General features: G+C 43.5%; 1 protein-coding gene and 1 long non-coding RNA gene across 2 annotated transcripts; one reads left to right on the top strand and one right to left on the bottom strand.

Moving 5' to 3' along the window:
- Positions 1-2,388: 2,388 nt before the first annotated feature.
- Positions 2,389-3,330, bottom strand: LOC102573342 (G-protein coupled receptor 55). The gene has a single exon (XM_006268569.1). It carries the CDS (start codon positions 3,328-3,330, stop codon positions 2,389-2,391), a length of 942 nt encoding a protein of 313 aa, XP_006268631.1.
- Positions 3,331-5,645: 2,315 nt separating this feature from the next.
- Positions 5,646-27,350, top strand: LOC132251717 (uncharacterized). The gene is made up of 4 exons (XR_009463655.1): positions 5,646-5,728; positions 5,818-5,929; positions 24,510-24,614; positions 25,006-27,350. It is a non-coding gene; the product is annotated as an uncharacterized LOC132251717 (long non-coding RNA).

The raw sequence follows: 27,350 nt of genomic DNA, 5'->3' as shown, positions 1-27,350 counted from the left end.
ATGTTAATGTAATGTAACTCTTCAAAATGAAAGGAACTCCTTTTTGTTAAAAGGAAAGATCACCTTTTTTGCCTGTTGTTTTAAAAATTATAATGATTTTTTAGTCCTACATCTTGGGAAGTGAGATTATTTTTAAAGCATCAGTAACTGATTATTTAGTAGAAGGGTAGTTTGGATTTAGTGGTATTTCTGAGGGCACGAGGAGAAGGGACTGAAGTTTTTATAAATTATTTTCTTGGTATTTTTTTTCTAATTGTCTGGATATTTTGGGGTAAATGGCCTTTCCTTGTCCTCTTGTATGTTTATTCACAAGTGAGTCATTCACTTTCCTTTGCAATAGTATGAACCAAAGCTTTCTTCCTGGAAAGCTCAGTCTCTGACTACCATTTGTAATGGGCTATAAAACCACAAACCCTAACCCTGTGTAGAAATCTATAATAGTAGCAGTATAGCATTGTCTATGCAAATGAACATGCTAGAGTTGCATTATTGTAGTCACCCCAAGAAATTCAAAGAAGATATGTTTTCAAATGCTGCATGTAGCTGAAATTACACGTATCACTGGGCAGTTGTGTCCTGAGTAGTTGCAGCAGAAGTGTGAGGTCTACCAGTGATGGCAGCAGCTGCTATTTTTCTTTTTTTAAATCTGCCCCCAACTTCCTTTTGAGTCGGTCTTTGGGGCGGGTGCCTTCCTAGCCCCTGCCATCCTCCCCTTAGTTATGCTACTAGTTAAAAATGTGTTTTTAAGTTTAATATTTGTGAGGGTAAGAGGGGATTTTATTAAGTTAACAACACACTAATTAACACAAATAATATAGAAATTGCTTTTATATATATATATATCTATATATATATATAGATATATATATAACAATTTCTATATCATATATATAATGATTTCTATATCATATATATATCTATATATATATATATAGATATATATATATATAAAACAAAAAAAAGTGAGCTTCTGAAGGGCATAACTAGTACTACTGAGGTAGTTGGGTTGTTTCAGAAATCTTTGTAGAGGAACTTGCTTTTGTCCTAGTTCAGGCTTTCACACAAAATGATAATTGAAACCCTTTCATGCAACAGAACTCTTTATAGGCCTTATTTATTGCTGTGTTTCTAAGAACAGGTTTTGTAACAAACATATGTACTTCTAGAAATGGAAATATGCACAGAGTCCTGTAATGGCATGAGCTAACTTTTTTTTAAAAATACAAACATTTGCCACAGTCAAAAAAAATATTAAAAAAAAATATATAAAATTGAATTTCTCCAGAACCTTGCTATAAGACATTTAAAGAGAAGCAAATGGTCACAATAGATTCAAATGACACTGCAAAATAAATTTTATAATAAGAAAGCTGAATCTCCGTGTGACTATAGCAGCTTGTATCATCCTTGTCAAAGAAAGGCAGTGCAAAATCAGTCAGCAGATGTCACGTATGTATACTATTGATTTGCTTACATGTAAATAGATTATGTTTTCTTCACAGTTCCTCTTACATGGTGTTTCCACGAGTGCACTATTGCTTTTGCACATGAATAATCTATTTTAAAATTGCACTGATGTATTATGCCAATTACAAAATTCAGTTGAGAAATTCACAAGTCTCAAACTCTGGTAGCTCTAGCTGAAAACCCTCGCAGGGCTTCAAAAAAATCGAAGTGGTCATGGTTACCAAATTTTGAGTGGAATCTGAGATTAAATAAAGCTAGGTATGCAGAGGTAGTTTCAATGTGCCTGTCACACTTTTGCTTGCAACTTTCTCCAAAGTTGGACAATTTCTAGTAATTCTTTTTGGTTCAACTCTACCCAAACAGTTAATCTCCTGAAAGAGATTTGCAATGAAATAAGTGCTATAAATAAGCATTGTTGTACCTGTGAACTTGCCTATAATGCCTCCATGTTGTACCTGTGAACTCTGCCAAGCAGTATACCATGTCCAGCGGGTCTTGCTCAGCGAACACCAAATCCTGCAGCCAACTCTGAGCAGACCTGAGAATGTGCTTTAGTGCTGCCTTCAGCCCATTTCAATTTAGCTCGCATTGTCAGAGGAATGAGCTAGCATCTCAGTGGTGGTGCTGGGTGCAGCATGAAGGGGGTATAGACGTCATTAGACAACATGGATACTTTTGCTTAGGCAGGTTATTCCAGATATTGAGCAGACTTTAAAGAGTTAGTTTTCATATGTTTTAGGGCCATTTCTTTATTTTTGGATTTTCTATGATTTTATAGGAAAGAAAGATGTTTTACGAAAATTAGACGTGCATGCATACAAATGAATAGCTCCTCTTCCTCCCCAAACACTGCTTTAGGATCCTCTTATCTGACCAGGTTTAGCTGGGGAAACTTGTATTCTTCTAAAGCAGGTAGTTTAGTCATTCAGAATGAGCCTCAGCAGAAGAAAATGTTTTCCTTAAGTTCTTTAAATTTTTCTCACGAAATTCTTTTGTAATGAAGTAGTAACCGATGGCATCCAGGCAGCAGTTGATGTTGGCTAACATCATTGATACCTGAATGAAGAGGCTAATTTTTTGTTTCATGCTGCAATCCACAATGATGTGCTGCCTTACAAGGAACTGAAGTAAGATCCCCAGGTGTGCTGGAGTGAAAGAGATAAGGAACACTATGAGGTTGACTGCAATAACTCGCATGCAGGCAACTTGCTCAGCCCAATTCTCCTCTCCTTGTGTCCGGTTCTGCAACGTCAAGATGATTTGAGCAGAGCAATAAACCATCACAGTCATGGGGATGAGAAATCCAAAGACTTCAACAGAAACAATGATGGGAGTGCTCCACACGTTGTCTGACAAGTTGTGGAAGCACTTGACTTTGTCAGATGGGTGGGAAACAAAGACAGGGAGGCTGCAAAGCCAAACTGTAACCCAAATGATGCCGCATACCATTAATGCTTTCCTGCGGGATCGGAAAACCTTAGCTTTGAATGGGTGCTTTATAGCAATATATCTGTCCACACTAATGCAGACAATGGTGAAAATACTCCCATAAATATTGACAAAGTAGAGAGAGTCTATGAATGCACACCAGGGCCCCTTCTGCTCTTGCCCTCTGTCTTGTGTGGAGTAGTACATCTTGAAAGGGAGAGAAATAAGCAGCAGTAGATCTATGAGAGCAAGGTTTACCATGTAGATTGAGGATTCTGTCCACTTCTTCCAACAGCAGCAGAACACCCAGAGCCCCAGTGAATTGAGAATCAAACCAAGAATGAAGGTAGGTATGGAGACTGCAAACTGGAAAGACATCATAAAGGTATCAACCTGGGTGAAGAGGCATTCTTGGCTGTAGTTGCTGGAATTCATTTTTATTCTAAAACGCAGAGAATAGGTTTAAACTAAGCCAGATTATTCTATTTAAGATACATAATACAAACTATTAACAGATAACATTTTCAAGAGCCCCAAAATTCCAATTTAAAGAAGTGCCTTAAACATTTAAGAGCTTAAGACTCATTGGCTGCCTATATACGTGCTTATTGGTGTTTGAATTAGAATCTGCAGCATTTGCTGAAACATTACATGGCCAAGATTTTCAGATGTGATTTAGTTTTTTCAATTCATTCTGTTTCAGTTCCAAATGATCAATTTGGAGGTGCTGGAAGAGGTGTTTTGAAGAGGTGAATAATCAGCACTTCATGAAAATCAGGAATGATGGTATAGATACGGCAACTTCCACAGCTGAGGCAGCAGTAAAGCTCAGAATGCTTAACTGCATTCAACCTCATAACATGAAGTGTGGTCCTTTTCTTGGGATCCTTTCTTTTGAGCATATATTAACAAAATGCTTCTATGTCATAGCAGCGATTTAATGAGCTGGGAGTGTCCTTGTCTCCCCTGCTTTTAGATATGGCACATTGTAGGGTGCTCGTGGTGCTTCTGTTTTTGTGCCTGATAGTTGTGTGTGAGGGTTTGAAGTGGTGATTTTGGGGATGCTGTGGGTAAATGATTTCCTGTGAGCAGAGAGAGCCGGACTTGTTAGCTCAGGTGGGCTCCTGTACATGTGTGGAAACCTCTATGGGCTCCTATGCACGTGTAGGAAGCCTGCTCTGTCATGCTGTAATTCCAGTGCTGGAATTAATTGAATCTGCTGGAGCCTGGAAATTAACATCCTCCAGCATCACGTGTATAAGAGTCTCCACACAGAAACATGGTGGCAGGGCACTTTAAAATAAAGTTCATTTGCCACCTCCATTTTTCAGTGTGGGGACGCTGTTGCACGTGACACTCTCCGGGTATTCTTAATAATCATGGCTCTCAGAGCTGCGCCAATTAAAGCACCCATCTACACTTCCTGGAGCATGTGTATAAATGCCCTGTGTTCCTAATTGGGGGAGGGTGGGATTTGGATTATCTCTGCCCTAGGGTTCTGAAAGAACTGGCACCAGGATCTCCAGCAGCAAGGATCTGTAGCAAAATGGAAATAATACCGTATGACTGAAGACTGGCAAATATTGTACTTCAGTTTAAAAAATGAGAAAAAGGATCTGAATAATTGCATACCCTCTAGTCTGACATGAATAGTACACCAGCCTTGAAACTTGAAGGAACGTATGTTTAAAGACCTGGACGTATATGGAAAATGGGATAAAATGAAACAACAGTTTTTATAAAAGGTAGCTCATGCCAAACTCGCCTCGTCTTTCTTTCATGAAATAACTTATTTATTTATTTTTTATAAATAAGGAAAGGCAGTGGACCTAATCTGCATGGTTATTTTAAAATCACTTGATATAGTACTGTGGGTAAAAGTACTAATTGAGCAGTAGAAGAAAATCAGTGCAAGAACTGTTGGGTGGGTAATAAACTAGCTAAAGGAGTTTGTGCCAAAGGACACACTTTGGGCTAGAAGAGGTGTTTAACTTTTTGTGCATTGGTCACCAATAAAAATATTAAACAATCAGTTCCAGGACTGCTTCCTGAGAACCTCTGGAAGTATGAGTGTAGAGGTAAATGTGCTCTCCTTTCTTTCATGTGAAGCTTTGCATGGACTACTTGAATATTCACTGTGAAAGAGAGATTGTGCAACAGTAAGTATGACTAGTGTCATGCTTTTAGGTTGCTGATTTGGAAAGGTGATACCTTTTGGTTTCTGTCCTCACCCTTCTGAGTAATTTGCAGTAGAGTGCACTGTCAGTGTTTCCCTTTTGTGAAACTAAAATTGGAGCTGCTTTAGTGAAACTGTGGACTCATAAGTCCATATGCTATCAGTAGTTTCCATTTATTGATTCAAAATCTGTTCCCACAAGAAAACATTTGTACCTATTAAACTTCCTTATATAATCTATATCTTAATGTAGAGTATAAGCAGGGACTGACTCAATTCTCAGTTTTGCAGATTTTGCATAAATCATGAAATTGGGCATTGTCCTCACAATCTGCAAGAAAAAATCTTACTAGAAATAAAATTCTGCTGCTGTGGTCCAGCTGCAGAGCCTGCTGGGGGGAAGAGGAGGTGTGATGGCAGCCACTGGCATGAAGGGGAGCAGCCAGGATGGTGGTTGTTACCCCTCACCACTAGCCAAGGGCTGCTGGTCATGCAGCCCACCCCTCGGCCAATCAGTGGCAAGGGGCAGAGCCACATGACAGAGCCTACGTGGCCAGTCAGAGGCATGAGGAGGACCCCTGTGCTAAACCCATGGAAACCACAGCTGGTCCCATGATCGACCTGTGATGTCCGCTGCCTGCCTCCTTGATATCAGTGGTAGGTTGCTAAATAATAGGTGGTGTTTATAATAGTAGGATCATAGGAAAGTAGGGCTGGAAGGGACCTGACAAGGTTCTCTCCTCCAGGGAGGATTGTCCCTGACCAAACCATCACAGCGAAGGAAGGAAAACTAAAAGTCAAGAAAGAAAGGTGAAAAGGGGCCATGTCTGTACAGCTTCCTGCCTGACCCTCAGCAAAGTAAGTGACATTGAGTTGTTTCTGCTTTGGTATATTAAGGACTATTTATTAGGCCAGTAATTTTCAACCAGAGTGTCTTGAGATCCTTTCAAGGATGTCTCGGGGTGTCACACAATGTTAGCAGAGTGTATGCACCACAACTTTTGTCCTTTCATGCGCTGCAACTGTGTGTCTGTTTACACAAGCTGAGTTTCCCAACACTTTTAAAGTCTTTCTTGTGCATTAAACTAAAACGCCTCGGACGTAGTTTAGTTTAACTTGCCAGGAATTAACGTTGCATTCATGGATTCATTGCATGCAAACACAAAGGCATTCAGACATGTAATGAGCCTCTTTGTCCACCAGATGCCGCTGCGACTTTTTTGTAGTTAACCCCTCTGAATTCCTTCCACTTTTTTTTTTTTTTTAATTTCTTGTATGGTTTGCTGGCTCCCTGCTTCTACAGCTGCATGGCCGGGCATGGGCATGGGGTGGCTGGGGGCCCCAGGCTGGAGGTGCAGCACTGGACTGTCCTGCTCTCCTGCAGTGCTGGCCAGGGACCCGACTTCATTTGTTTTAAAACCTAGTGCATGTAAACACAGATGCAGTGCTCCAAAATAAACAAGTTAAAATTTTATAAACCTGTTTAATTTAATGAGGATTAAAAACCATGGTGCATACAGGCTCCCAAAGTGTGCCAACATGGTTCTCAAGATAAACCTAGAGATTTCAAATATCAGTCCATACAACTACAAAAACATTCTGACCGGTGGTGGTATTTCCTAGGTCTTTGCAAAAGAATTGTTTTGTACTTTTTGTGTAGTCAGAAAATGAGTGAAAACTAAGATCTGGCATTTTCCAAGGTGTTCCTTGAATCTATTAAGGAGTATCTTGAGATTAAAAGGTTGAGAGCCACTGAATCGCATGAAGATGGCTCAGAAGTGACCCTGAGTGGATATGAATTCTCTTCCTGCTTTCTCCCCCCCTCCACCTTCCCAAGCACTTTTTCGAGGCTCTTCTGAGACCGAGAACCATTGAGTACAGTCTTGGGGTCCACTTTCAGGACTGGTCTGTGCCATTTACTCTGCCTATTTGCTGGCCTTTAGTATGCCCATACAAGAGTAGGTGAGTGGGGCTTATTTGTCAGCAGTGAACCTGGGGTCAGGAGGGAGGTTGTGTAGACTTGCCCGTAAGCCCATACAGTCAGTCATTATCAACTGAATTTTAACTTCCTTTCTTTGCAGTACAGGAATGGAGATAGATTAATAACTAAACTAGAAAGGAAATGCTGTAGTTGTCCTCATAAATTCCTCTCATAGTCAATAATAATTCAGAACTGTTTCTTCCGTTAAGCAGACCTTGTTTATTTCAGTATTCTGCATCATTATCCATGTTAACTGCCAATTACTTTTGGATGTATAACAGCAGAGTGGAGCTATTAAGTACAGTAATTAACCATGGATTTAACTTAACTGGAGATGCATGATAGTTTGTTTTAGTTTTTTCTCCCCATTACATTGTAATGCTAAAAATCTCAGTCATTTTTTCCTCATCACACTCATTGCTAAAATCCTAGAAGTGTGTCTTCTGCTGTAAGATGCATACTTTTGATGTTCTCTTTTGATCTTTATTAGAAATCATCCAGCAAGTCTGAGCTAGTGCTTTGAAGTTAATGTTTCTGTTAAGTTCTTTGAAACTATAATGTAAATGAAAATATGAGTTACTTTACCTTAATCTTTTGGCAGCCAGGCCAGTAGAGACCGCTTCAGGCAAGCTTCATCTGTAGAATGAATTTGTTTCCTATACTGTACAAGGCATCATAAAAGAGAATGGCATTAGTTGTTACCACATCCTTTCTTTTCTTTTCCCCTTCTGAAAAGTAGCATATTTTCATGTTTTAGTGAACAAAAGTGAAAATGAAAAAAATGTTGTAAACAGCATTTGCTTTTGCGGTTGGTAATAGCAGCAATTGAAATGGGGGATCTGTTTGAGTCTTCAGTCCAGTTCTATGCTAGCCATGATTGGAGCTGCATCAGCTCATAATGAGCACTGGTAGAGAGGTCACTACATTGCAATATATTCTATAGTGGGGTTGCCAGAGGTCAAAATTAGTGGAGGGGGATTTGTACTTCTTGGGGTTCCTTCCTCCTTGAGGTTGCACTAGATTTCTGGCTAATTTGCATGCTGGAGACCAATACCCTGGGTGGCTAAGATGGCGGCTAAAAATTAAAATGCTTGTATGCATGAAGCTATTACACTATTTAAAGGGCATGACTAAATTTTAGACAGTTCAGGGGTCTCCTTTGGCAGACTGTGGCTGCAATTAGGTACATGCTAAGAAAGGCAGACCGCTTACACTTAGGTGCTGTGGAGAGGCACATTTACTGTATTTATCCCTGAGCATTGATTTGCATGGTGATTCGATGACTTGTAACTTTCCTGAGCTGATAATTTCTGCAAATACTAAACTTCATATCTCATGTAACTCCTGTCCCCCACCCTCTCCTCCCGACAAATAGTCATTTTTCCAATGGATCCAGAATGCTCTATATTTAACAAGTACTTGGTTTTTGTGCGAAGTACTGAATATCATTTTGGAAAGATAATGATGATTTTTTTTTTCCAAAAGAAGACCAATGAGAGTGCCTTTGCATGCTCCTTCCTGCAAGCTGGTTTTAAAAATGAATCTTGCAAATTCTAGTGTGGCAGCTCAACAAGATTTTTCATATGCATGATACAGCGTAGCACAGCAAAATCTGAGGACTTTCAGGTCCTCTTTTAGAATACAAACAGGCAGCCCCAGCTTGTTATGGATTCACCTAAAGAGATATACAGCTGTGTTAAATCATGAATTTCAAATAAAGTATATAAAATATAATTTGGCTATAGTTTAACTGATGCTCTATTACAGCAGGTTTCACTTAATCACATATTGGTTATTTATATATTTTGTTGCAGACTTTTGCATTGAACAAAAACATTTTGCTGTTATTTCCAATTACCTAGTTATGATAAAAACCAATATGAAAATATTTTATTTTATTGTATAAGCTGCATTTAGAAACAGAAAACCTTGGATCCATTAATGGAATAGTACAAAAATTGAGCAATGTGCAGAGACTTCTGCTTTCATCAGACAATTTTAGCATAATGGTTCAAATTTATGCAATGATTTTGTAATGGTGAATGAATGCATATGGCCTTGTTAATTAAAAAAAAGACATCTCCAGATTTTTTTTTCAGGTATACTTCATATGTTACCTCTCATTAATCACTGTATTAGCTTTATTCAAGCATGTCAGGTCAAAGGGAGAGAGATCTGACTTATTCCATGTGGAGTTTTCTTTTTGTTATTTACGTACTTATGGTTATGTGAGGATGCAATGGTGCATAATGTGATTGAACAGTAATTGCCATTGTTTTTTATTCATTTCCCAACAAGTCTTACACAGCTAAGACACAAAAAACAACTTTCAGTACAATGGTATGTTATGGCTGTGAATTACACTTCCCATTTCTGGTCCATTCTCATGCTGCTCATTAGCATGGTCTCTTACATACATAATTTGGGGGTGGGGTATGCAAATAAAAGGAATTTATTATATTGCTTTTCAAAACTGCAAACTTACATTTATTTAAGGAAGAAAAAAATGAACATGGCTCAATTCTGTTAGTAATGTGTGTAACCAATATCTTGCTGCAGAATAGTAGATCTGTGTTAAAATTGTCTGTTATGCAACTACTTGCAAAATATATTACTTCAATTGGGGCAGAAGCTGTCTTTTATAAATGTGAAAGCAATGGTTTCCATTTAGTACATTTTGCAGTACTGAAGTAACTCTAGGAGTGGGGAATGCCCGTCGAGACATCTTGATCTTGAGAGATTCTAATTTTTTTCTGCAGAATGAGGTAAAAAATGATAGTACATCATTTGAATGGAGCTTCAGAAATCAAGGGTTACCACATATACATATGTAAATATTACTTGACAAGCCTTACTGTTTCCAGTTATTTGGATGTGAGGTTTCAAAGAAGAAAAGCAGAACAGATCTGAACTGTCTAGTCACATCAATACATTTTGCAACAAAATCTTGAAGCACTCGGAGGAAAAAGCACTTTGACTCAATTCTCATTCTTTGACAGACTGCCTAGGTGCAGCATTTCAGACCCAAAAGTGGGTTGCAAGAATATATGAAAGGGTTACAAGCAAACTTTAAAAATGTATTCTCCTCTTAAAGGAGGGAAAAAAAGTGGGAAACCATGCATTTTCCCTTGCAGACTAATAGAGTTCCAGCTTCCAAGGGGCTGCTTGGGGTCCCCCCTGCCCCACACACTGGGAGGCTGGGGCCTGGGGGTGGGGAGCAGCAGGTTGGGAGTGAGGGGCACTGGGTCAGGACTGGCTATCAATGTTTACAAATGGATACTGATACAAAAAAGGTTGAGAGCCACTGGACTAGGAAACTTGGAGGAGCCAGAGGATTTTCAGTCCATTTTCTCATCTTGTATTGAAAGGTAGAAAAGCTCAATAGATTCTAACTACTCTGCAGTTGTGACAGGATCTTGGAAGTGTGATTTCAATATTAGTGGAGGGAGGGAAGGGGAAGAAAATCTCCAAATACCTGTAACTAGAGCTGTCCGTGATCTTTTTGAATATCTATCTGTTATCAAGATGAATAAAAGCAGGGCTACTTCTTTTGTCTTTTCTGAGACCCTTTTCCAAAATGAAAGACTCAGGCAGAAATGTGGCATTTAATGTTCATAAGCGCCTACTACCAATGAACTGTATCAAATGGAAACAAGCAACAATGATTCAAGGTAAATAGTTGATTGCAGCGGCATGTCACTACAGAACTAAATACTGACACTTGATGCATGCACCATAGTGTTTTTGCTAAGTCATCAGCAATAAGCTTTTGTTTTATGTAGGTTCATCATTTATGCATAAATGGCACATTGTTGAAATTAAGTACTTGTTGAGAAGCTAGATATTGGTGGTCTTCCCTAGGGGTTAAGGCCCAGCTCAGGAAACAGCCAGGAGTCTAAAGTAAAACCATAGGCAACAACCAGAACTAAGAAGGAACGACTGCACAACTATAACTCTTTGACCAGAGCAGTGACTTTTTTTAAAAGTAGTTTTGCCCCAGTAACTGTACTTTAGACAGCATAAACTTCAGTGATCTTGTCAGTAGATTCTAGTATTGTTTGTTTGTTAAATCATACATTTTTAGCTCACAAATATACCAAATGCTAGAAGCGAAAAACCTGAGACCGAGCCTTCAGTACCTAAAAGGAAGTTGAAGAGCGAAAATAACAAACTTGCAACAGTGAAGCAAAGGAAGAAAAGCTCTTTCTGGTAGGTCCATCTGGCTTCCCAGTTTCTAAACCAGAACGTGTGGTAAATGCAGGTGTAAGTTAAGATAGGCGGCAGAAAAGAGTTATTTTCCGAGTGAGCAAATATCTATATAAGAAAATAGATTTATAGAGGAAATAGTCACACAGTAATACACCACATTCATTTGCATTGCAGTTTTATCAATTCTGCTTGCCTTTATTACTGGAAATACATTGGAGTAGTTTTTGGTTTAGTCTTCAGAAATGTCTGGAAGCTGTTGCTTTGGTTTTATTTAATAGCCCATATGAAGTAGGTTGGAATAAAAAAATCACATTTTTTTTTTATGAACCAGGTTCTAAGCTGTGTAACTTGTCATATGTTAGTCACAAGCAATACACTATTATATGGTTGCTGAGAATGTGGGTTCATGTCTTACAAACTTCAGCAGTTATGTATTTTCTGATGAAAGATGCCACATGAGCATGATGTGTTAGGCATGCAAAGATGTAGTACTGTACTACCTTGCTGTTGAACCATATTGCAGTTAGTTGTTAATTTACTTGATTTTTAAATCTTTCTCTTTTTAAAGTTGGGAATGTACAGGATGGTACCTTGGAGACTAGTTAGTTCAGAGAGGCATGAACTTTCATAAGCAGCAACCTACTTGGGCAGGTGGTATCGGGAACAAGAATATGAATGGGTGTGGATAACATCTGATGAAGAAGGTTGTTGCTTATGGAAGCTCATGCCTTTCTGAACCAGTTAAGCACCTTACTGACTGCTTTCTTGCTCCCTTCTGGGTTTTTTTGTGAGGTACAGATGGCCAAAACTTGTGTTTAACTTTCTCATTAACAATGGAAGAACCAGCAGTGTTCACTTTCCTCCAGGCAGTCCTCGGACTTGCAACACAATTGGTTTCTGAAAACCAGGTCTTAAGTCGAAACGTTGTAACTTGGAACGAATTTTCTCATAAGAAAGAATGTTATAAATGGGGGATTGGTTCCTGAACCAAGGCCCAATACCCTATTTTCACCAAAAATACCCCAGAATTTTGTACTCAGTCAATTTATAGATGAGTAGTATAGCTACATTAATATATTTTATATTGTGAATATCAATCATATTGATTTGGAAGGACTTCTTTGAGGAGACTTTGCTGGACTTTTTGAAGGGTTCTTGGCTAGAGTCTTCTTAGGAGTCTTGGCTACAGGTTTTTCTTTAAGAAAGCAGACAAGACTCTAGAAAGCGTCCAAGGAATTTTGGACAGATGTTCTCCAGGGAGATGAGTGATCCAGTGAACTTGTTCGCTGGCATGGCATTGCATCGGATCAAGCATGTTAAGTTAAAATGGGCGTTGTAAAGTTGAAACGGTGTCAATTTATAAATTGTAAGTGCGAAATGTTGTAACTCAAAACCTTGTAAGTCAAGGACTGCCTGTAGTTGTAAGAGTCGATTTACTGGTACATCTCACTTGCTCTGCACTGCTTACTTGGCTTTGCAGCTTGCTTTGTATCTCTAATGGCACAGGGTTGTCGGAATATACTGATAAAACATAGTCCATAACATTTGTATCCATCCCAACACTCATACAGTTTTTGTAGACTGTTTTGGGGAATGTATCAATTAAAAAATTTTCAGTTGCTATCTGGAAAGGCAAAATGTGGATTCCATCATGTATATTTTTTCCTGTTTATCTAACAAATAATGACTGTTATGTGATAAGACTGGTAAATGAAATCACAGTTCAGTAATAGGATCATCAGTTTACTACAATTTTGCACAAAAACTACCAGCTAATTTCACAGCTATTAGATGGTAAGAATTTATCTTCTATCCATGTAGACTGGCTGGAAAGCCAGGGACCTAAAGGGGGAAAATGGTGTATCTCATTCATAGTTTTCTGAGCCCTCTGGTTTCTTGTTGCTAACATGTCACATTGCAAATGCAATATGATGGATATGATTCTCTCTTCTCTTACATCACACTTTGAGCAACATAATATAATTACAGGAATTTTGTTGACCTTTAATGCCATTGATTTAAATGGAATGGCTGGTCAGATTCAATATATGCTAAACATTCTCTGGAATACACTATATAGCAAACCAAAGTGAGGAATTATGCCTTGGGACAGTTTCCTTGTGAAAATTCCATTCCAATTCTCAGAAATTGGAACCATTATCATCCTTTATTCATTGCAATTGTATAATTAAACAGAATTATTCCCTTCTATATGCAATATTCCTTCAAAACTAATGGCTGAGCACGATGAGCTAGATCCCTATCTGGTGTTTAACCAGAACAGTAGTCTGTGGAGCTAACTTGATTTACTTGAGCTGAGAATCAAGTCCTACATGTCATTTAATTTTGCATTGTAATTTTTCCTTGAGGTTTTAATGATTACTCTTCTGGCCAAATTTTGTCTTTCTTTTGCAGAAGCAGAACATGAGGATACATCTGTTTTTACCAGTGCGCTTGCTCACTCTTGCGCTCTCATTCTGTGTGTTTCTGGGCATAGGCAAATCATCTTTTCATCTGTGACTTGCACAAAGGAAAAGATAAGGAAAATGAAATAAAGTTCATTGGCCCTTGTCCTCTTTTCTTTTGCTACAATCAGATCCCTCCATTGGCTTCTCTTTCCCTTTCATAGAACATCTAAGGACACTAAAAGGAATATGCCTATAGGTTTCTGTTCTACAAGAGAAGGCTCAAGGAAACTATAAGGCACCTGGGTCATCTCTAAAGCTCAGGCAGTCCTGTCCTCCAGACCTTAAGTGCACTGACCTAGCTGCTACTAATCGAGGCCAGCTGACCTCCAGCCCCTTTCCTCTGATTCTGAAGCTGCATTTTTTTTTTTTGGGGGGGGGGAGGGGGGTGTCTATACACGTGCTTTAGGGTGGAGGGGAGAAAGCTGTAATTAGAGTGGCTCCAAGAGGGGAGTGGGGTGGTGGGTGCTAGAACTAAAGCTCATGCAACATTCAATGAGCTTTAGTTCAAGTGCCTTCACCACCATTTTGAAGTGGGGGAATGCTGAATACATGTGACACAAAGACTTCTGGAGTGTGTTTAATTAGCATACTCCAGCAGATTCAGTTAATTGGGTCTGCTCTGTGTGCTAATTGTCACACACTGGAGGAGACCTCTGGCACATGCATAGGTGCCCTAAAGAACTCCTAGCACCTGAGCCTTGCTGCACAACATACTGGTCTTGAATCTCTGATCACCCCCTGTTCCAGCAACATCTCTAGCTTCCCTGGTTCCTGACTTTGCATTCAACTTGCTTCTGGATGTCAGTCTTTGGATTCTCCCTGCTGACCTGTTTCCTGACTCCTGACCATGGCTTGGCTTACTCTTGGACTTTGCCCTGTGGATAATCCTTTGGACCTGGTAATTAGGTTTTGATTCCTGACTTGTGGCTTCTGATCCATACCCCTGCAGTCCCCAGCTCTATGCCTGCCTCTACCCACTACGCTGGCTGGCCTAGTGGACTGCAACAGAGACAGTCTGCAGATCACTTTATGTTGGCATTTCCATGTGTTTTGCTACTGGTCCTGTCTTAATCTTGAGCAAATCCAGGGTCAAACATATTTTTTTTTTTTTTAAGATTCTAAGGAAAAATACTTTTTGCATCAGAACTCTAGTTGCTGGGGCAGCAGGTTGCCAAATATTATACTATTGTGATGAGGCCCCTGCACAGAGCAGCTCAGTGATCCTTGTCGCAGGGCACCTCAGTGCGCCTGCTCCTAGAGAGGGGAAAGCTGCCAGAGGAGAAGCTCTGGCAGTGCATAAGGAGCCCCAGAGGAGGCAACAAGCGCAGCTGCGGGTTGCTGGAGCAACTAAGGGGAGCCAGCTGACCAGAAGGGGGCAGGGCCTGGCCTTTATAAAGCCCAGGGCCGAAGCCAGGCTGGCAGTTCTCTGTCAGCAGCTGGAGAGGCAGGAGCTCCCTCAGCCGAGATATGGAAAGGAGCATGACTTGCAAGTACAGCTCATGATAGCCCTGAGAGGATGGGCACTAGGGTTTAGTCAGGGGGCTTTAGGTTTGTCTTACAGCCAGGAGGCTTGAGTTTGTTTGACTCTGTTATTACACCCGGAGGCTTGGGTGAGGCTGTAGGGGTTGGAGGAGGCCTCATAGAGGGCCCCACGCTGGTGTGGGGTGCTCTAGTGCCAGGAGGGTGCAGTGTCCTCATTGGGGACTCACAGGGGAGTGTGAGACCCCGGCGCCAGTGAGGGCGCGCTAGGCCCTGAGATTTACAGGGCGGAGTTGTGGGCTCAGTTGAGCTCAGAGAGGAGCGTTGACCTCAGTCATAGGGGCCCCAGAGAGTGTGGGGTGCCCTAGCGCCAGTGAGGGCGCTGGCTAGCGCCAAGAGGGTGCATTAATTTTACAGCGCCGGTGAAGGCGCAGCTCGCATGCCAGTGCTGGAGCGACTGGCGGCGAGGAGCGCGACCAGTAGGTTGCGGGCGCAACCGGTAGGTTGCAGGCGGGGGACATAGACCCCGGATCACGTGTGGGGGACATAGACCCCGGCCCCAGGGAAAGAGGCGGTTTTATTGAGAAGCCCAGTGCGGGCACGGTGAGCCCCGAAGAGGGGGAGCGCCATACTGAGGAGCCCTAGAGAGAGGGGCAATTACTGAGGAACCCGGCGACAGGCTAGCACCGCAGGAAACCCAGAAAAGGGCAAGGTGCTGCGGTTGCCCCCGAGAGGACGGGGAGTAGTAGCGCGGTGAGCCCATATCATTAAGGGTGGTAGCGCGGTGGGCCCAAGAGGCCGATGGTCAGAGAGAGTCCCAGAGTGGACGAGAGTCCCAGTGAGAGGCTGGGTATGGGAGAGAGAGCCCAGAGTGGGCTACACTTTAAAGAAGGCCCAGGAAGCGGCCATGCAGACCTAAAAATGTCTATTACATCTGCGAGGCTTGGGGCGTGGTATTGGGGGCTGGTAGGAGCCACGCATAGCCCATAAGGCTAGGGTGTCCGAGGAACACCCACCGTATCGGGAGACCCCCAGGGGTCCCAGAACATACGGGGACAGAGGTCCTGAGTAGCCGTGCCCAGGGAGTCATAGGCAGCCTCCCAATCATATTCCAGCAAGACGTGGCGGGCGAGAACTAGAGGGTGCCTTGGGCCAACCTGACACGGAGCGAAGGACCTTGAGGAGATCACGGCCCTCCACGAGGACCCCGCCGTGACGATCCTTCTTCACTGTTTTGAGAGCTACGGAATGTGAAGGGTCTGCTCGGTTGTACTGTTATCACAAGGTCACTTCATCCTCTTCAGTGGAGTTGCACTGGGTTAACCAAGTGATCGATTAGGGACCAAGCAGTAATTCAAGCTTAAATTTGGGGGGGAAAACCTGGAAACGAATCAGAAGGCAGATGGGGATAAATAGGATGGCATCCAGGCAAATTAAGATTTATGGAATGGTCCCAGATTAGAAAAGCTCATAGTTCAGGTGTGTAGAGGTGGCTGAAGTAAATATCAGTCAACACGATGGTGCCCCTAGGAAAACTGTTTCCTTTATTTAATGCAGGCCTTCACTTTCTGTATGTCAGGAGCTAAGGCAGCAGGTGCCCTCAGCTAGCCCTGAGTGGGCCTGGCTAGCGGTGGCCTGACTACCCTCACTGCATAGGTGGCTGCCTGATAATAAGCAGCAGTTCTTCCAGTGTCTAGTAGGCTACTCAGCAAGACAGGTGCCCCTCTGTCTAGCCTTGTGTTTTTGATCCCTTTTTCCTTAGTCCCCTGGATCCTACCTTTTGATTCTGAGTTTCCCAGTCTCTGGGTCTTGCTTATTTTCTCTTGGTTTCCTGTTCCCTGGGTCCTGCTTGGTGGCTTCCCAGCTTCATTCTTATTCCTGGTTCCTGCCTGCTGACTCTTTGTTCCAGACTCTGGCTCTGATCCCTGTGCTCCAGACTGCTTTATTGGTTCCTGATCCCCTGACTCTAGTTGGGACCCTTGCTTTCTTAACCTTGTCTGTTCTTGATCCTCTAAGGGGTGACCCTCTATAGGCAAGCCCATACCACCATCATCCTGGTTGAACCCATGACAGTACAGATGTTTCTGATGGACTTCTTTCTCTAAATTTCACATGGCTTCAGGTACATAATTGCAACTAGAAAGTAAATGTATTTTGGCTTTTCTTGTCTTCTGAATCAGCACTTCAAGTGGAAATGGTGTTTTGATTATTGCTGCAGAGAGAGAACCATAGTTTTAAACAGGTGTGAATTTTAGTGAATAGTATGTGGGATCAGTCTCACTCCTTGAAGGAAGTGTCTTTATTTTACCAAGAGTACTCTGACCCAATATAACTCTCACATTGCTTGGACAGTCTAAAACTGCCATCTCTTCTTGGTTGTTATCCTGTGGGATGGGGCGTCTTTCAGGGCAATGCATCCTGTTCCGCTGCAGCCTTTGACAAAGAGCTGGCCTCAAGGAGATAGCCACAGACCTTCTCTCATTCCAGCTGGCAGAACTGACTTCGCCCAAAACAATGCATACTATGTGTAGGCATAGACTATTGAACTGACCATTAGGGGTATACAAAGCTTCAGATCATGATTTGGATTCAGGGATGATTTGGAGGCTGAATCTGCAAATCCGAATTGAATCGCTGGAAGCTTTAGGCTTTCCAAATCATTTCGGAAAAGATTCAGAGATTTGACCATAGGGTATAATGGGGAATTAATGAAATATCTATAACTGTTATTGTCTTTTGGCTGATTCAGATGAAATTTGCAGGGATGGTAGCCTCTACTGGGAGCATGATGTGTGTCAAGCTTCAAGAAAATTGAGGTGCATGCAGTTTCCCAGAAACCCTTGCACCTAAGTCCTGAAAGCAAAACTCATGTCACATCTGTGTGTTTTCACTCTACTGTGGCTTAACTGCAGGGATGCTAGCCCCTGCTGAGGCCATGAAGCCTGCCAAGTTTCAAGGAGATTGGTGCAGGGGTTTGGGGGAAACTGCACCTCAAACTGCACACAAGCAAAACTCATGACATGGGTGACACTGTGTATGTGTTAAGGAGCAGCAGGGTGAAAGCTGCAGGCCTGCTAGCCCTTGCTGAGGCCACAAAGCCTGCCAGCTGTCAAGAAGATGGGTACAGGGGCTTCTAGGTTCTGGGGCCCTGCAGCTCTGGCTGCTGACAGGCATAACTCATGACGTGTGCTTGTGCAAGTGTCTCTCTTGGGGCATGGGGGGTGGGGAGAACTACTGGAGGCCTGGCTGCTAAGTTATTGTGTTACCAATCAATCATGATTCACTCAAGGACCAGCTCAATACACAGTATCTAGCTACAAGATAACGAGTTAATGAGCAAGGGTTAACACCTACAAAACCACAGACTAAGGAAAGGAAAGAATCAATACAGAGCTGAGAACTGCTTCTGCCGGAAGACCGAGATAGACAGTTGCACAAGCACCCATATCATGAGTTTTGCCTGTCAGCAGCTAGAAGTGCAGGGCCCCAGAACCCAGAAGCCCTGCACCTGTCTCCCCAACAGCTGGCAGACTTCATGACTTCAGCAGGGGCTAGCAGGCCTGCAGCTTTCACCCTGCTGCACCATAACACACACACAGTATCACCCATGTCATGAATTTTACTTGTCTACAGCTTGAGGTACAGTTTCTCCCAAACCCCTGTACCTATCTCCTTGAAACTTGGCAGGCTTTGTGGCCTCACCAGGGGCTACCATCCCTGCAGTTTCACCCCCCTGTGCCTTAATGCACACAGTGTCACCCATGTCATGAGTTTTGCTTGTCAGCAGTTTGAGGTGCAGTTTCCCAGAAAGCCCTGCATCTATCACCTTGAACCTTGGCACGTGTTATGCTTTCAGCAGTGGCTACCATACCTGCAAGGTTTTTCATCTCAATAAGCCAAAAGAAAACAAAGTTATAGATATTTCATTGGTTCCCCATTATATTCTATGGCCAAATCTCTGAATCGGCTCCAAATCTTCTGAAGTGATTTGGCCGAATCAAATTGGGAAAACAGTTAGGAACTCCAAATCGAATCTATGGCATCTGAATCGGCTGAATCCAAATCAAATCGTTCCCTATTGGCACAGGCCTACTGACCATACTATACTTACTTTTTAGGAAACATTACGCTTACTTTTAGTACATTGTCTCTTAGTTCCCACTGTGTCTATGTGCCGCACCTTGCTGTGCTGTAAAGACCTGTTTTATCTTTGCAACTTCGAATGCGGGGGGGGGGGGGGAAGCAGGACCAGATGAATATTATATGTAAATGTGTACAGTATTCTTTCAATTCTCAAAATAAAAGCAAAAACTCAGAAGGTAGTAATGGGAAACCAATGGCATAAACACAATTTTCTCCACTATTTCAGTGATTCTTAAAGGGAATATGTTCTGGGACTGTGGTAAGGTTAACACTACAGCTACACTGTCCTCCCCTTCAAACTGTAACATATTTCAATTGTGTATTAATAAACTGAGGTGGGAAGGGCCTGTTTGATTTGGGGAAGGATACTGACAGCCATTCCTGTGATCTATTCCAGATGCTGGCACTGACTTACTGTGTAGCTATTGTTTTCAAATTTGAGTGCTAAAACCTCGGCCTGGTTTTTCAAACCAAACTCCCCATAAATTCACACTGCTTAGTGTCTCTTGAAATTGAGCCTGTAACAAGCAATGGGAAAATAATTAGTCCCAATTACTGAGTAGAACAGGATGAGATGGAACAAAGATCCCAAAGTTTGGATACTTGGGACATTGTCACACCGCTGAGAACCTGGCATTTATTTGAAGTCTAAGTCTCAATCTTCATATAAAAAACAAGAGACACTTCATAGGCACAGCTGGCCACTCTCCCTGTACCTCCTCTGGTAACAGAGGCTCAAGCAGTAGCTGGAGTTCACTGCTGCTGAGAGAAGTCACCTCACTTTCTTTTTAACTACAGATGCCCACGTTGAGCTCCCCCAAAACCTGTCTTTGGCAGCATAAAGGTGATATCTACCCCAGCAGCAATGAACTGCCACTGCTCTCAGAGCACTCTTCGCTTGCTGATGCACGTGATGCTGCTTTTGTTTACTGCCAGGGCTGGAGCTGGACAGTGCAGGGAAAGGGGGTGATAGGAGTGTGAGGCACCCCCCAAGCCACTTTGACACCCCAACCCCAAGCTTGCACAAGTTGGATTACAACAGTAGTCACTGTGGGCCCTTTTACACATGACTGGGGTTTAGTCCTTCAGGGTTGCATTCTGTGATCCCTAAACTGAAACGGTGGATTTTATTTTTCCATCACTCAGTCTTGTGCGGGCCGGGCCCCGCTCCTGCCGCCACGCGCGAGTCGGGAGGGGCGATCCGCGGCCTGTCTTTTGTGCACGCGGGCTGTGGCCAGCAGCCCGGGCACGCAGGGTCGGAGAGAACCGGTGGCGAGCTAGAATTAGTCACAAATGCGTAGTGGTTGATTGAAAAGATTGTTTACTTACACCCAAAGATGGTAGTGGTGTAGGCTGGACAGGTTTCCAGGCACAGCTCCTGCTTAGATCCTCGCTAGAGGACCACGACAAATTCGATTGCTCCCACGGAGTTGTTCAGGCTCCGTGGGTCCGGTTCAGTTTCTTGGTTCCCCGGAGTTGTTTAGGCTCCGCGGGTTCAAAGATTAGGTTTACAGGAAAGGGATACGTCTGGGATTGCGATCGCCGATGGGGAGAGGCTAGAAGCAAAAGCTCCGTAGGTTCTTAGGGGAGGCGCATTGGGTCCGCGAGGGTCCGCAGCGCTTGGAGATCTTCACACAGAGTTTGTCTGTCTGTCTGTCTGTCTCTCTCTCTCTCCCTCCTCCGACTTGGGCGGAAGCTACCCAAGCCTTTTGTACGGCTAGCAAGCCAATAGCTAGCCACCACGTGTGCCTACATTTGGAACTGGCCAATAATGTGGTGCGAATCCAAATACAGCTTCTTTGCAGGGTGCATTTCTTTTGCATACTGGTGATGCACGTTGCAAAGGAGTTCCCGCCATTTGTAATTTGGCGGGAAATCCCCCGTTGCACCAGAGTTCTCTCCCGCAGCAGAGAACTCTATTATGCAAAGAAAGCTACAATCGGCGGGAAAATAATTTAGCGGTGCCGAAGCACACACACAAACAAAAGCCACAACTTTGGGTTGTGACATCCCCCCCCTTGCTGAGAGCATAGCTAAATTATGCCATACTTTTTAGCAATCTAGAATTTTGTCGTAGTTATCAAACGAGTAAATAAGCAAACAAACAAATAAACAAACATAAAATTCACTGTCCTGGGATTAAGTTACATAACAATCAAGAAATAATAATCAACATAAACACATAATCTGATTCATAACAAAATTGCACGATCAGGGCTTCAGTGGGCGTCATGGCGAGGTCATACATCAGGCCCTCACTTTTCTCGGTGATGTCGTCCCTCTTAGGGCTTCTCTTTGCCACGCACTCTGAATTCCGGATCTGTAAACAGAAAACTCTCAAAACAGATTAATGACCTTATTCAACAAACTTAAACAGTTTTAAACAATTTTCATGGCTCAATTAGACGAAATCGTCGAAGATTCATCATCTGGTTCTTCCAAATAACGGAAACCTAACTCATAAGCTAACTGCCATTGGCCTGCATCCCCTAAAATCTGAAGCTGTCGTTTGTTAAGCCCGGGACGCTGTAGGAGAAGTCCAAACATGTATCGCTCCTCTAGGGTTCTCGGTGGCAGTGGTGGGAGATCGGATCCACGTCGTCTGGTGCCTTGAGGCCTGGTCGGGTGTTGACAGTCCCGATCAAAAGACAATCTTGGCTCCATCAGGACACGCAGTCTTGGCAACTGACAAAGAAGATTACTCACGGGTTGATTTACCATTGGACTGAGCAGAATCTGAAGGACGACGATGTTCTTTTGCCTGTAAATCTCGAGGCAACTGTCTAGGCTGTGAGAGGTTAGTGGAACGGTTCCAGGATCTCGCAAATGACGGTGAGGCCATGGTCTTATTCGCTGGAGTGATGTCAGTCCCAGCTCACATGCTCTCGGGTTCCAAGCACAGTACGAGACACCAATAATTGCCAGCATAAGATGATCTGCGCCGGTATATTCTGGCCGTCCTGCATGCCACACGTGGGCCTTTTGACTAATCAGTCCTGCAACAAGCGCTGGCAGTGGAATAGGCCAGTGAGTATTACATGTTATCATGTCGATGTTGGTGACATGTCCTCTACTCCACGAAGCTTGTCTGACTAAGAAGCTTGCTTCTTCTTGGTTCAGCAGGTCAGATCCAAGTTCTATGACTAAACGTCCTAACCATACAGCTAGTCTCTTCAGGTTGAATTTTTGATGCTCTACACAAATCCTGCAACTCAGTTCTGGTGCGAGCATAATAAGTAGTAGCAACTCGGTTAGTTGTTGTTATAGAACAAGCTGCTCCTTCGGGAGTTGATGTTGTTATAGGCTAAACTGCTGCTGCGGGAGTCACTGATGCTGTTACTGCTTCAGGCAGGAGGGGCGAATGCACTCCTCCGCTTGACTCTCTCCTTCGTCGGCAGGAAGGCCTGGTCAGCAGAGAGGTCGCTAGGCAGGGTTGCCGGTGACGACGCTGCATCGATGGGCAGAGTCACTGACCGAACTCTCGCGGGTTCCTCAGAAGCTCCACCCTTCTTTTCCGGTTCTTCCACGTGGTCTCCCTCTTGCTCGGCGCCATCTTGGACTGGCGTTTCAGGCTCCTTTTTCTCAGCCGCTTCTTTGACCGATCGGATCGCCATCTGCAGCTGGGCTTTCAAACTTAAGTTTTTCTGCATTAAATCCATCACAGTACGAAAAGTTGCACTACATTCTCCCCACTTGTTGTACCGCAAGGCCACTCTTTCATCCGCGGCGCGTTCCTCCGTCTCCAGATCTTCGCGGAGCTCGGATGGAAGCTCGTGACCCCGTAATCTAGCCATTACCATACATGGGGAGAACCGGCCGATTGGCTCCGGTTCTTCACTCTCCCGAGCATATCGTAGGCATCGGGCACACTTCCGGGTGAAAGTCGGGTTCATTTCGCCTGCCGGGTTGGGTCCGGCAAGGGACACAGTATCGAGGGGCCTAAACAGGACCCGCTCATCTCTCATTATACACCCGAACGCCGCAGGGAACAAGTACACTTCTTGGGGCTCCGTCTTCGGAGATTCCCTCTTCTCCCTTTTAGCAACAGACGTCCGCTCACAAATCTTTCGCCCGTTCCGCCCGCCTGGTGGTAAGCGATATGCACCTCCAGATCCTCAAAGCTTTTCACTTGGCGCTGGCCATCGCACCAGGGGCAGTTCTGAACCAACTCTAGCTCTAGCGTATTCTCTCCTGATCCCATCCTCGTCACCATGTGCGGGCCGGGCCCCGCTCCCGCCACCACGCGCGAGTCGGGAGGGGCGATCTGCGGCCCGTCTTTTGTGCACGCGGGCTGTGGCCAGCAGCCTGGGCACGCGGGGTCGGAGAGAACCGGCGGCGAGCTAGAATTAGTCACAAACGTGTAGTGGTTGATTGAAAAGATTGTTTACTTACACCCAAAGATGGTAGTGGTGTAGGCTGGACAGGTTTCCAGGCACAGCTCCCGCTTAGATCCTTGCTAGAGGACCACGACAAATTCGATTGCTCCCACGGAGTTGTTCAGGCTCCGTGGGTCCGGTTCAGTTTCTTGGTTCCCCAGAGTTGTTTAGGCTCCGCGGGTTCAAAGATTAGGTTTACAGGAAAGGGATACGTCTGGGATTGTGATCGGCGACGGGGAGAGGCTAGAAGCAAAAGCTCCGTAGGTTCTTAGGGGAGGCGCATTGGGTCCGCGAGGGTCCACAGCGCTTGGAGATCTTCACACAGAGTCTCTCTCTCTCTCCCTCCCTCCTCCGACTTGGGCGGAAGCTACCCAAGCCTTTTGTACGGCTAGCAAGCCAATAGCTAGCCACCACGTGTGCCTACATTTGGAACTGGCCAATAATGTGGTGCGAATCCAAATACAAATGGCGGGAACTCCTTTGCAACGTGCATCACCAGTATGCAAAAGAAATGCACCCTGCAAAGAAGCTGTAATTTGGCGGGAAATCCCCCGTTGCACCAGAGTTCTCTCTCGCAGCAGAGAACTCTATCGTGCAAAGAAAGCTACAATCGGCGGGAAAATAATTTAGCGGTGCCGAAGCACACACAAACAAAAACCACAACTTTGGGTTGTGACAAGTCTTAAATCTAATGAAATGCTCAGTGCACTCTTCACAGTAAACTACTGCAGGGGACACTGCATAACAACCCACCTCGTTGATCTCTTTGTATTAAATTACAGCAGGGGGCGCCACACACCGCTGATCCATGCTACAGACCAGTCATGTCTATAGCTTGCAGCTTGCTGTCCCCTGCTTGCTTGTGCCTGCCCAGATGACTGGAAGTGGTGAGATTTCATTTATTTAGTTAAGTATAATTTAATTAAGTAAATTTTACACATTTTAAAATTGTTTTGGATTTTACACCAATATTTTTTTAATTAATTTTAATTTTATGCTTATTCTTTTCATTCCTCTCTCTCTTATTCTTATCTTATTTTTTATTTTCCTCTGTCATAAAGTAAACTTTATTGTGTGTGTAAATCTACTTCTTTTACATTATTATTATTTCACTCAAACAACCACCCTACCACCAGGGTGCTGAAATTCTCTGAGCACATATAATATGTGCATAAATTTGCACCCTGGGCATTTCTTATGTACATCTTTGCATGCATTTTGGAGTGTTGTGGTGTGCTAATTGGAACTCCAACATGTGTTCCCTGCATTATCTCACAGGGGGTCCCACTCCCAGAAGCTGCCTGTATAACTGCTCTCACCTGGGGGCAGAAACCATCTCACGACTCTGGTTGGGGCATAGTGAACTCTCTCAGTGACTCATTCTGGCCCTGAAAATATACTCAATAAGGAGCTGAAGAACAAGCCATGTCTGCTGGGCTTGGAGCAGCAGCCAGATGCATCCCCAAGCTATTGTCCCAACTGGACCTGGGAAGAACTGGAATATTTGATTGATATTTGGGGGGAATAAAAGGTTCTTGAGCAGCTGGAAAATCAATGAAATAAGCTAGTCTGTCCAGCCATTGTCCAGGAAATGAAGGTGCATGGCCACAGCTGAGACTGGGCTCAGTGCTGCAGTAAAATGAAGGCCCTGAAATGTTTTCCATTGGGCCAAGGACCAAAATTATTGTTTGGGGGCAGGACATGCAGTAGCCACATCCTATGAGCAGCTATCCTGCTTCTCAAGAAAGGCACAGGTGACAGCTTGCCCAATCCTTCAGGACAATGGGGGTGCAGGAGGCCACAGCATCACCTAGCCCACAAGAGTCCACAGACTGTCCTGCCACTGCAGTGGGCAGTGCGATATGCACTGCATAGCCTTCAGACCACCAGCTGGAGGCAGGGGGCGAGTGCTCACAGTAGCTGGAGGATGGGGCCAGCCGAGAAAAGGTTGCCTTGACCATGCCCCCCCTCCCATTCTGTTGCTGGCCAAAGTTTGACATTGGGCATGCTGGTGCCTTGTAGGGTCAAGGCAGGGAGGGTCCTCTGTCCTTACCAGTGGCAACTTTGTATCTTTATTGGCATACTTGTTCTGGATGTCTTTTAGCTCTGCTAGAGATTGGCCCTCACACTGTTGTAAGTTTTGGCACCAGTCTGCAGTGCTTACCAGGGACATGCTGGCACCAAGCAGGGTCAAGGCAGGGAGGGCTCTGTACCAGTGCCAGAGAGCAAATGAAGCCAGACAGAACTCGCCTGCTATTCATAAAGTGGGTGCACTTAAGGCTCACGTGGCTCACAGAACTCTGCTTGGTGGGTTTACGTGAACCTGGCGAGTGACTTAATGGTGTTGGGGGACAATTATGTTGTAGCCATCTGAAAAGGGATGTTTAAGAGGCGCAGGGGTTTCTCATGGTTGTGCCAGGGCAAAATCTGGGGATTTTTGCTGGGCACGCAAGAGCTAGGCTCTGCGGCTTTTGCAAGTTTTGGTGCCAGTTGGCAGTGTTCACCAGGGCTCCCCCTTGGCGTCCTAAAATATTCATTACACACACATACCTGCAAGTTACAGTGACACTTGGTGGACAAGGGGGCTTACTACACAAAAATTGTAGCTACACACAATGGATAAAAGTGCTCACCACACGTAATTCAATTAATTACCATGTACATGTGACAGATTAAAGGCTGCACTGTTCCAAGTTGTCATCGCAAACTAAACTACACTGGGATGGGGATTAATTTGTGATGATACAACTCATTTAAATCACCAAAAACTCACGTATGTATAAAGTGTAATGCCATTAAACCACACAAAAGGCACTTTTTTTGTCACATGTACAAGCACCCTGCTGTGTTAGTTCCCCTAGTGCATGTGTATTTTGAATCTTTACAATCTGAAAAATTTCCTCAACTTTCCTAAGTGTATGCAAACCAAAATAATAGGTAAGCAAAAGAAAGATGGCTTCTCTGAGAAGCTCTCCAATTTGTATTACATTTTTTGGTGTGGGTTGATACAGATCTGAAAGGAATATTTTTCAGTTCAATGCAATATATTTTTGATTGTCTGTTGATGCAGCTATATCTGCTGAGAAATTCTGATCTGTCAAATTTCAGCTTTTTCAATTGCTATGAGGTATTGACTGGTCTGGAGATGCAGTTACTGCAAATGAACAAAAAGAAACAAGAAGATAAAAATGAATGGCATGATAAGAAAGGGGATGTGGCTTAAGGAAATGCTCAGTAGTATATCTCAGTTAGGTTTAAAGACGATCTGGTTCCATATTTAAGTGGTGGACTGTTGTTAGAGAAAAAAGGTACACAACTTCGCCATCTTGTGGAGATTATATGTATGAAAGAGAATCAAAGATATCTAGGGGAGGAGTTTTTCATTTTTTATTATGATGATATTCTTATAATAATAAAGAATGATAAGAATATTTACTATGATAAGAATATTCTGCCATTCACTTGTTTGCTACTATTTTGATGTTTTGAGAATTTTGAATATACAGGTGGTAGCTGGGAATCTGTGATAACTACCTCTGTAAACAGATACTTCACTTATACATTTTCCAAAAAAAGGGGAACTTCAATTATTATTTTTACTAAAAATACTGCAGTTGAAAATG

The sequence above is a fragment of the Alligator mississippiensis genome, chromosome 7 (assembly GCF_030867095.1).
Source record: "Alligator mississippiensis isolate rAllMis1 chromosome 7, rAllMis1, whole genome shotgun sequence".
In the NCBI taxonomy this organism is placed as follows: domain Eukaryota; kingdom Metazoa; phylum Chordata; order Crocodylia; family Alligatoridae; genus Alligator; species Alligator mississippiensis.
Note: the sequence above shows the minus strand (reverse complement) of the source record. Positions and strands in the feature narration are given on the sequence as shown.

Excerpts from the sequence above, each read along its gene's own strand:
- LOC102573342 (XM_006268569.1), bottom strand. The coding sequence starts at position 3,330 with ATGAATTCCAGCAACTACAGCCAAGAATGCCTCTTCACCCAGGTTGAT.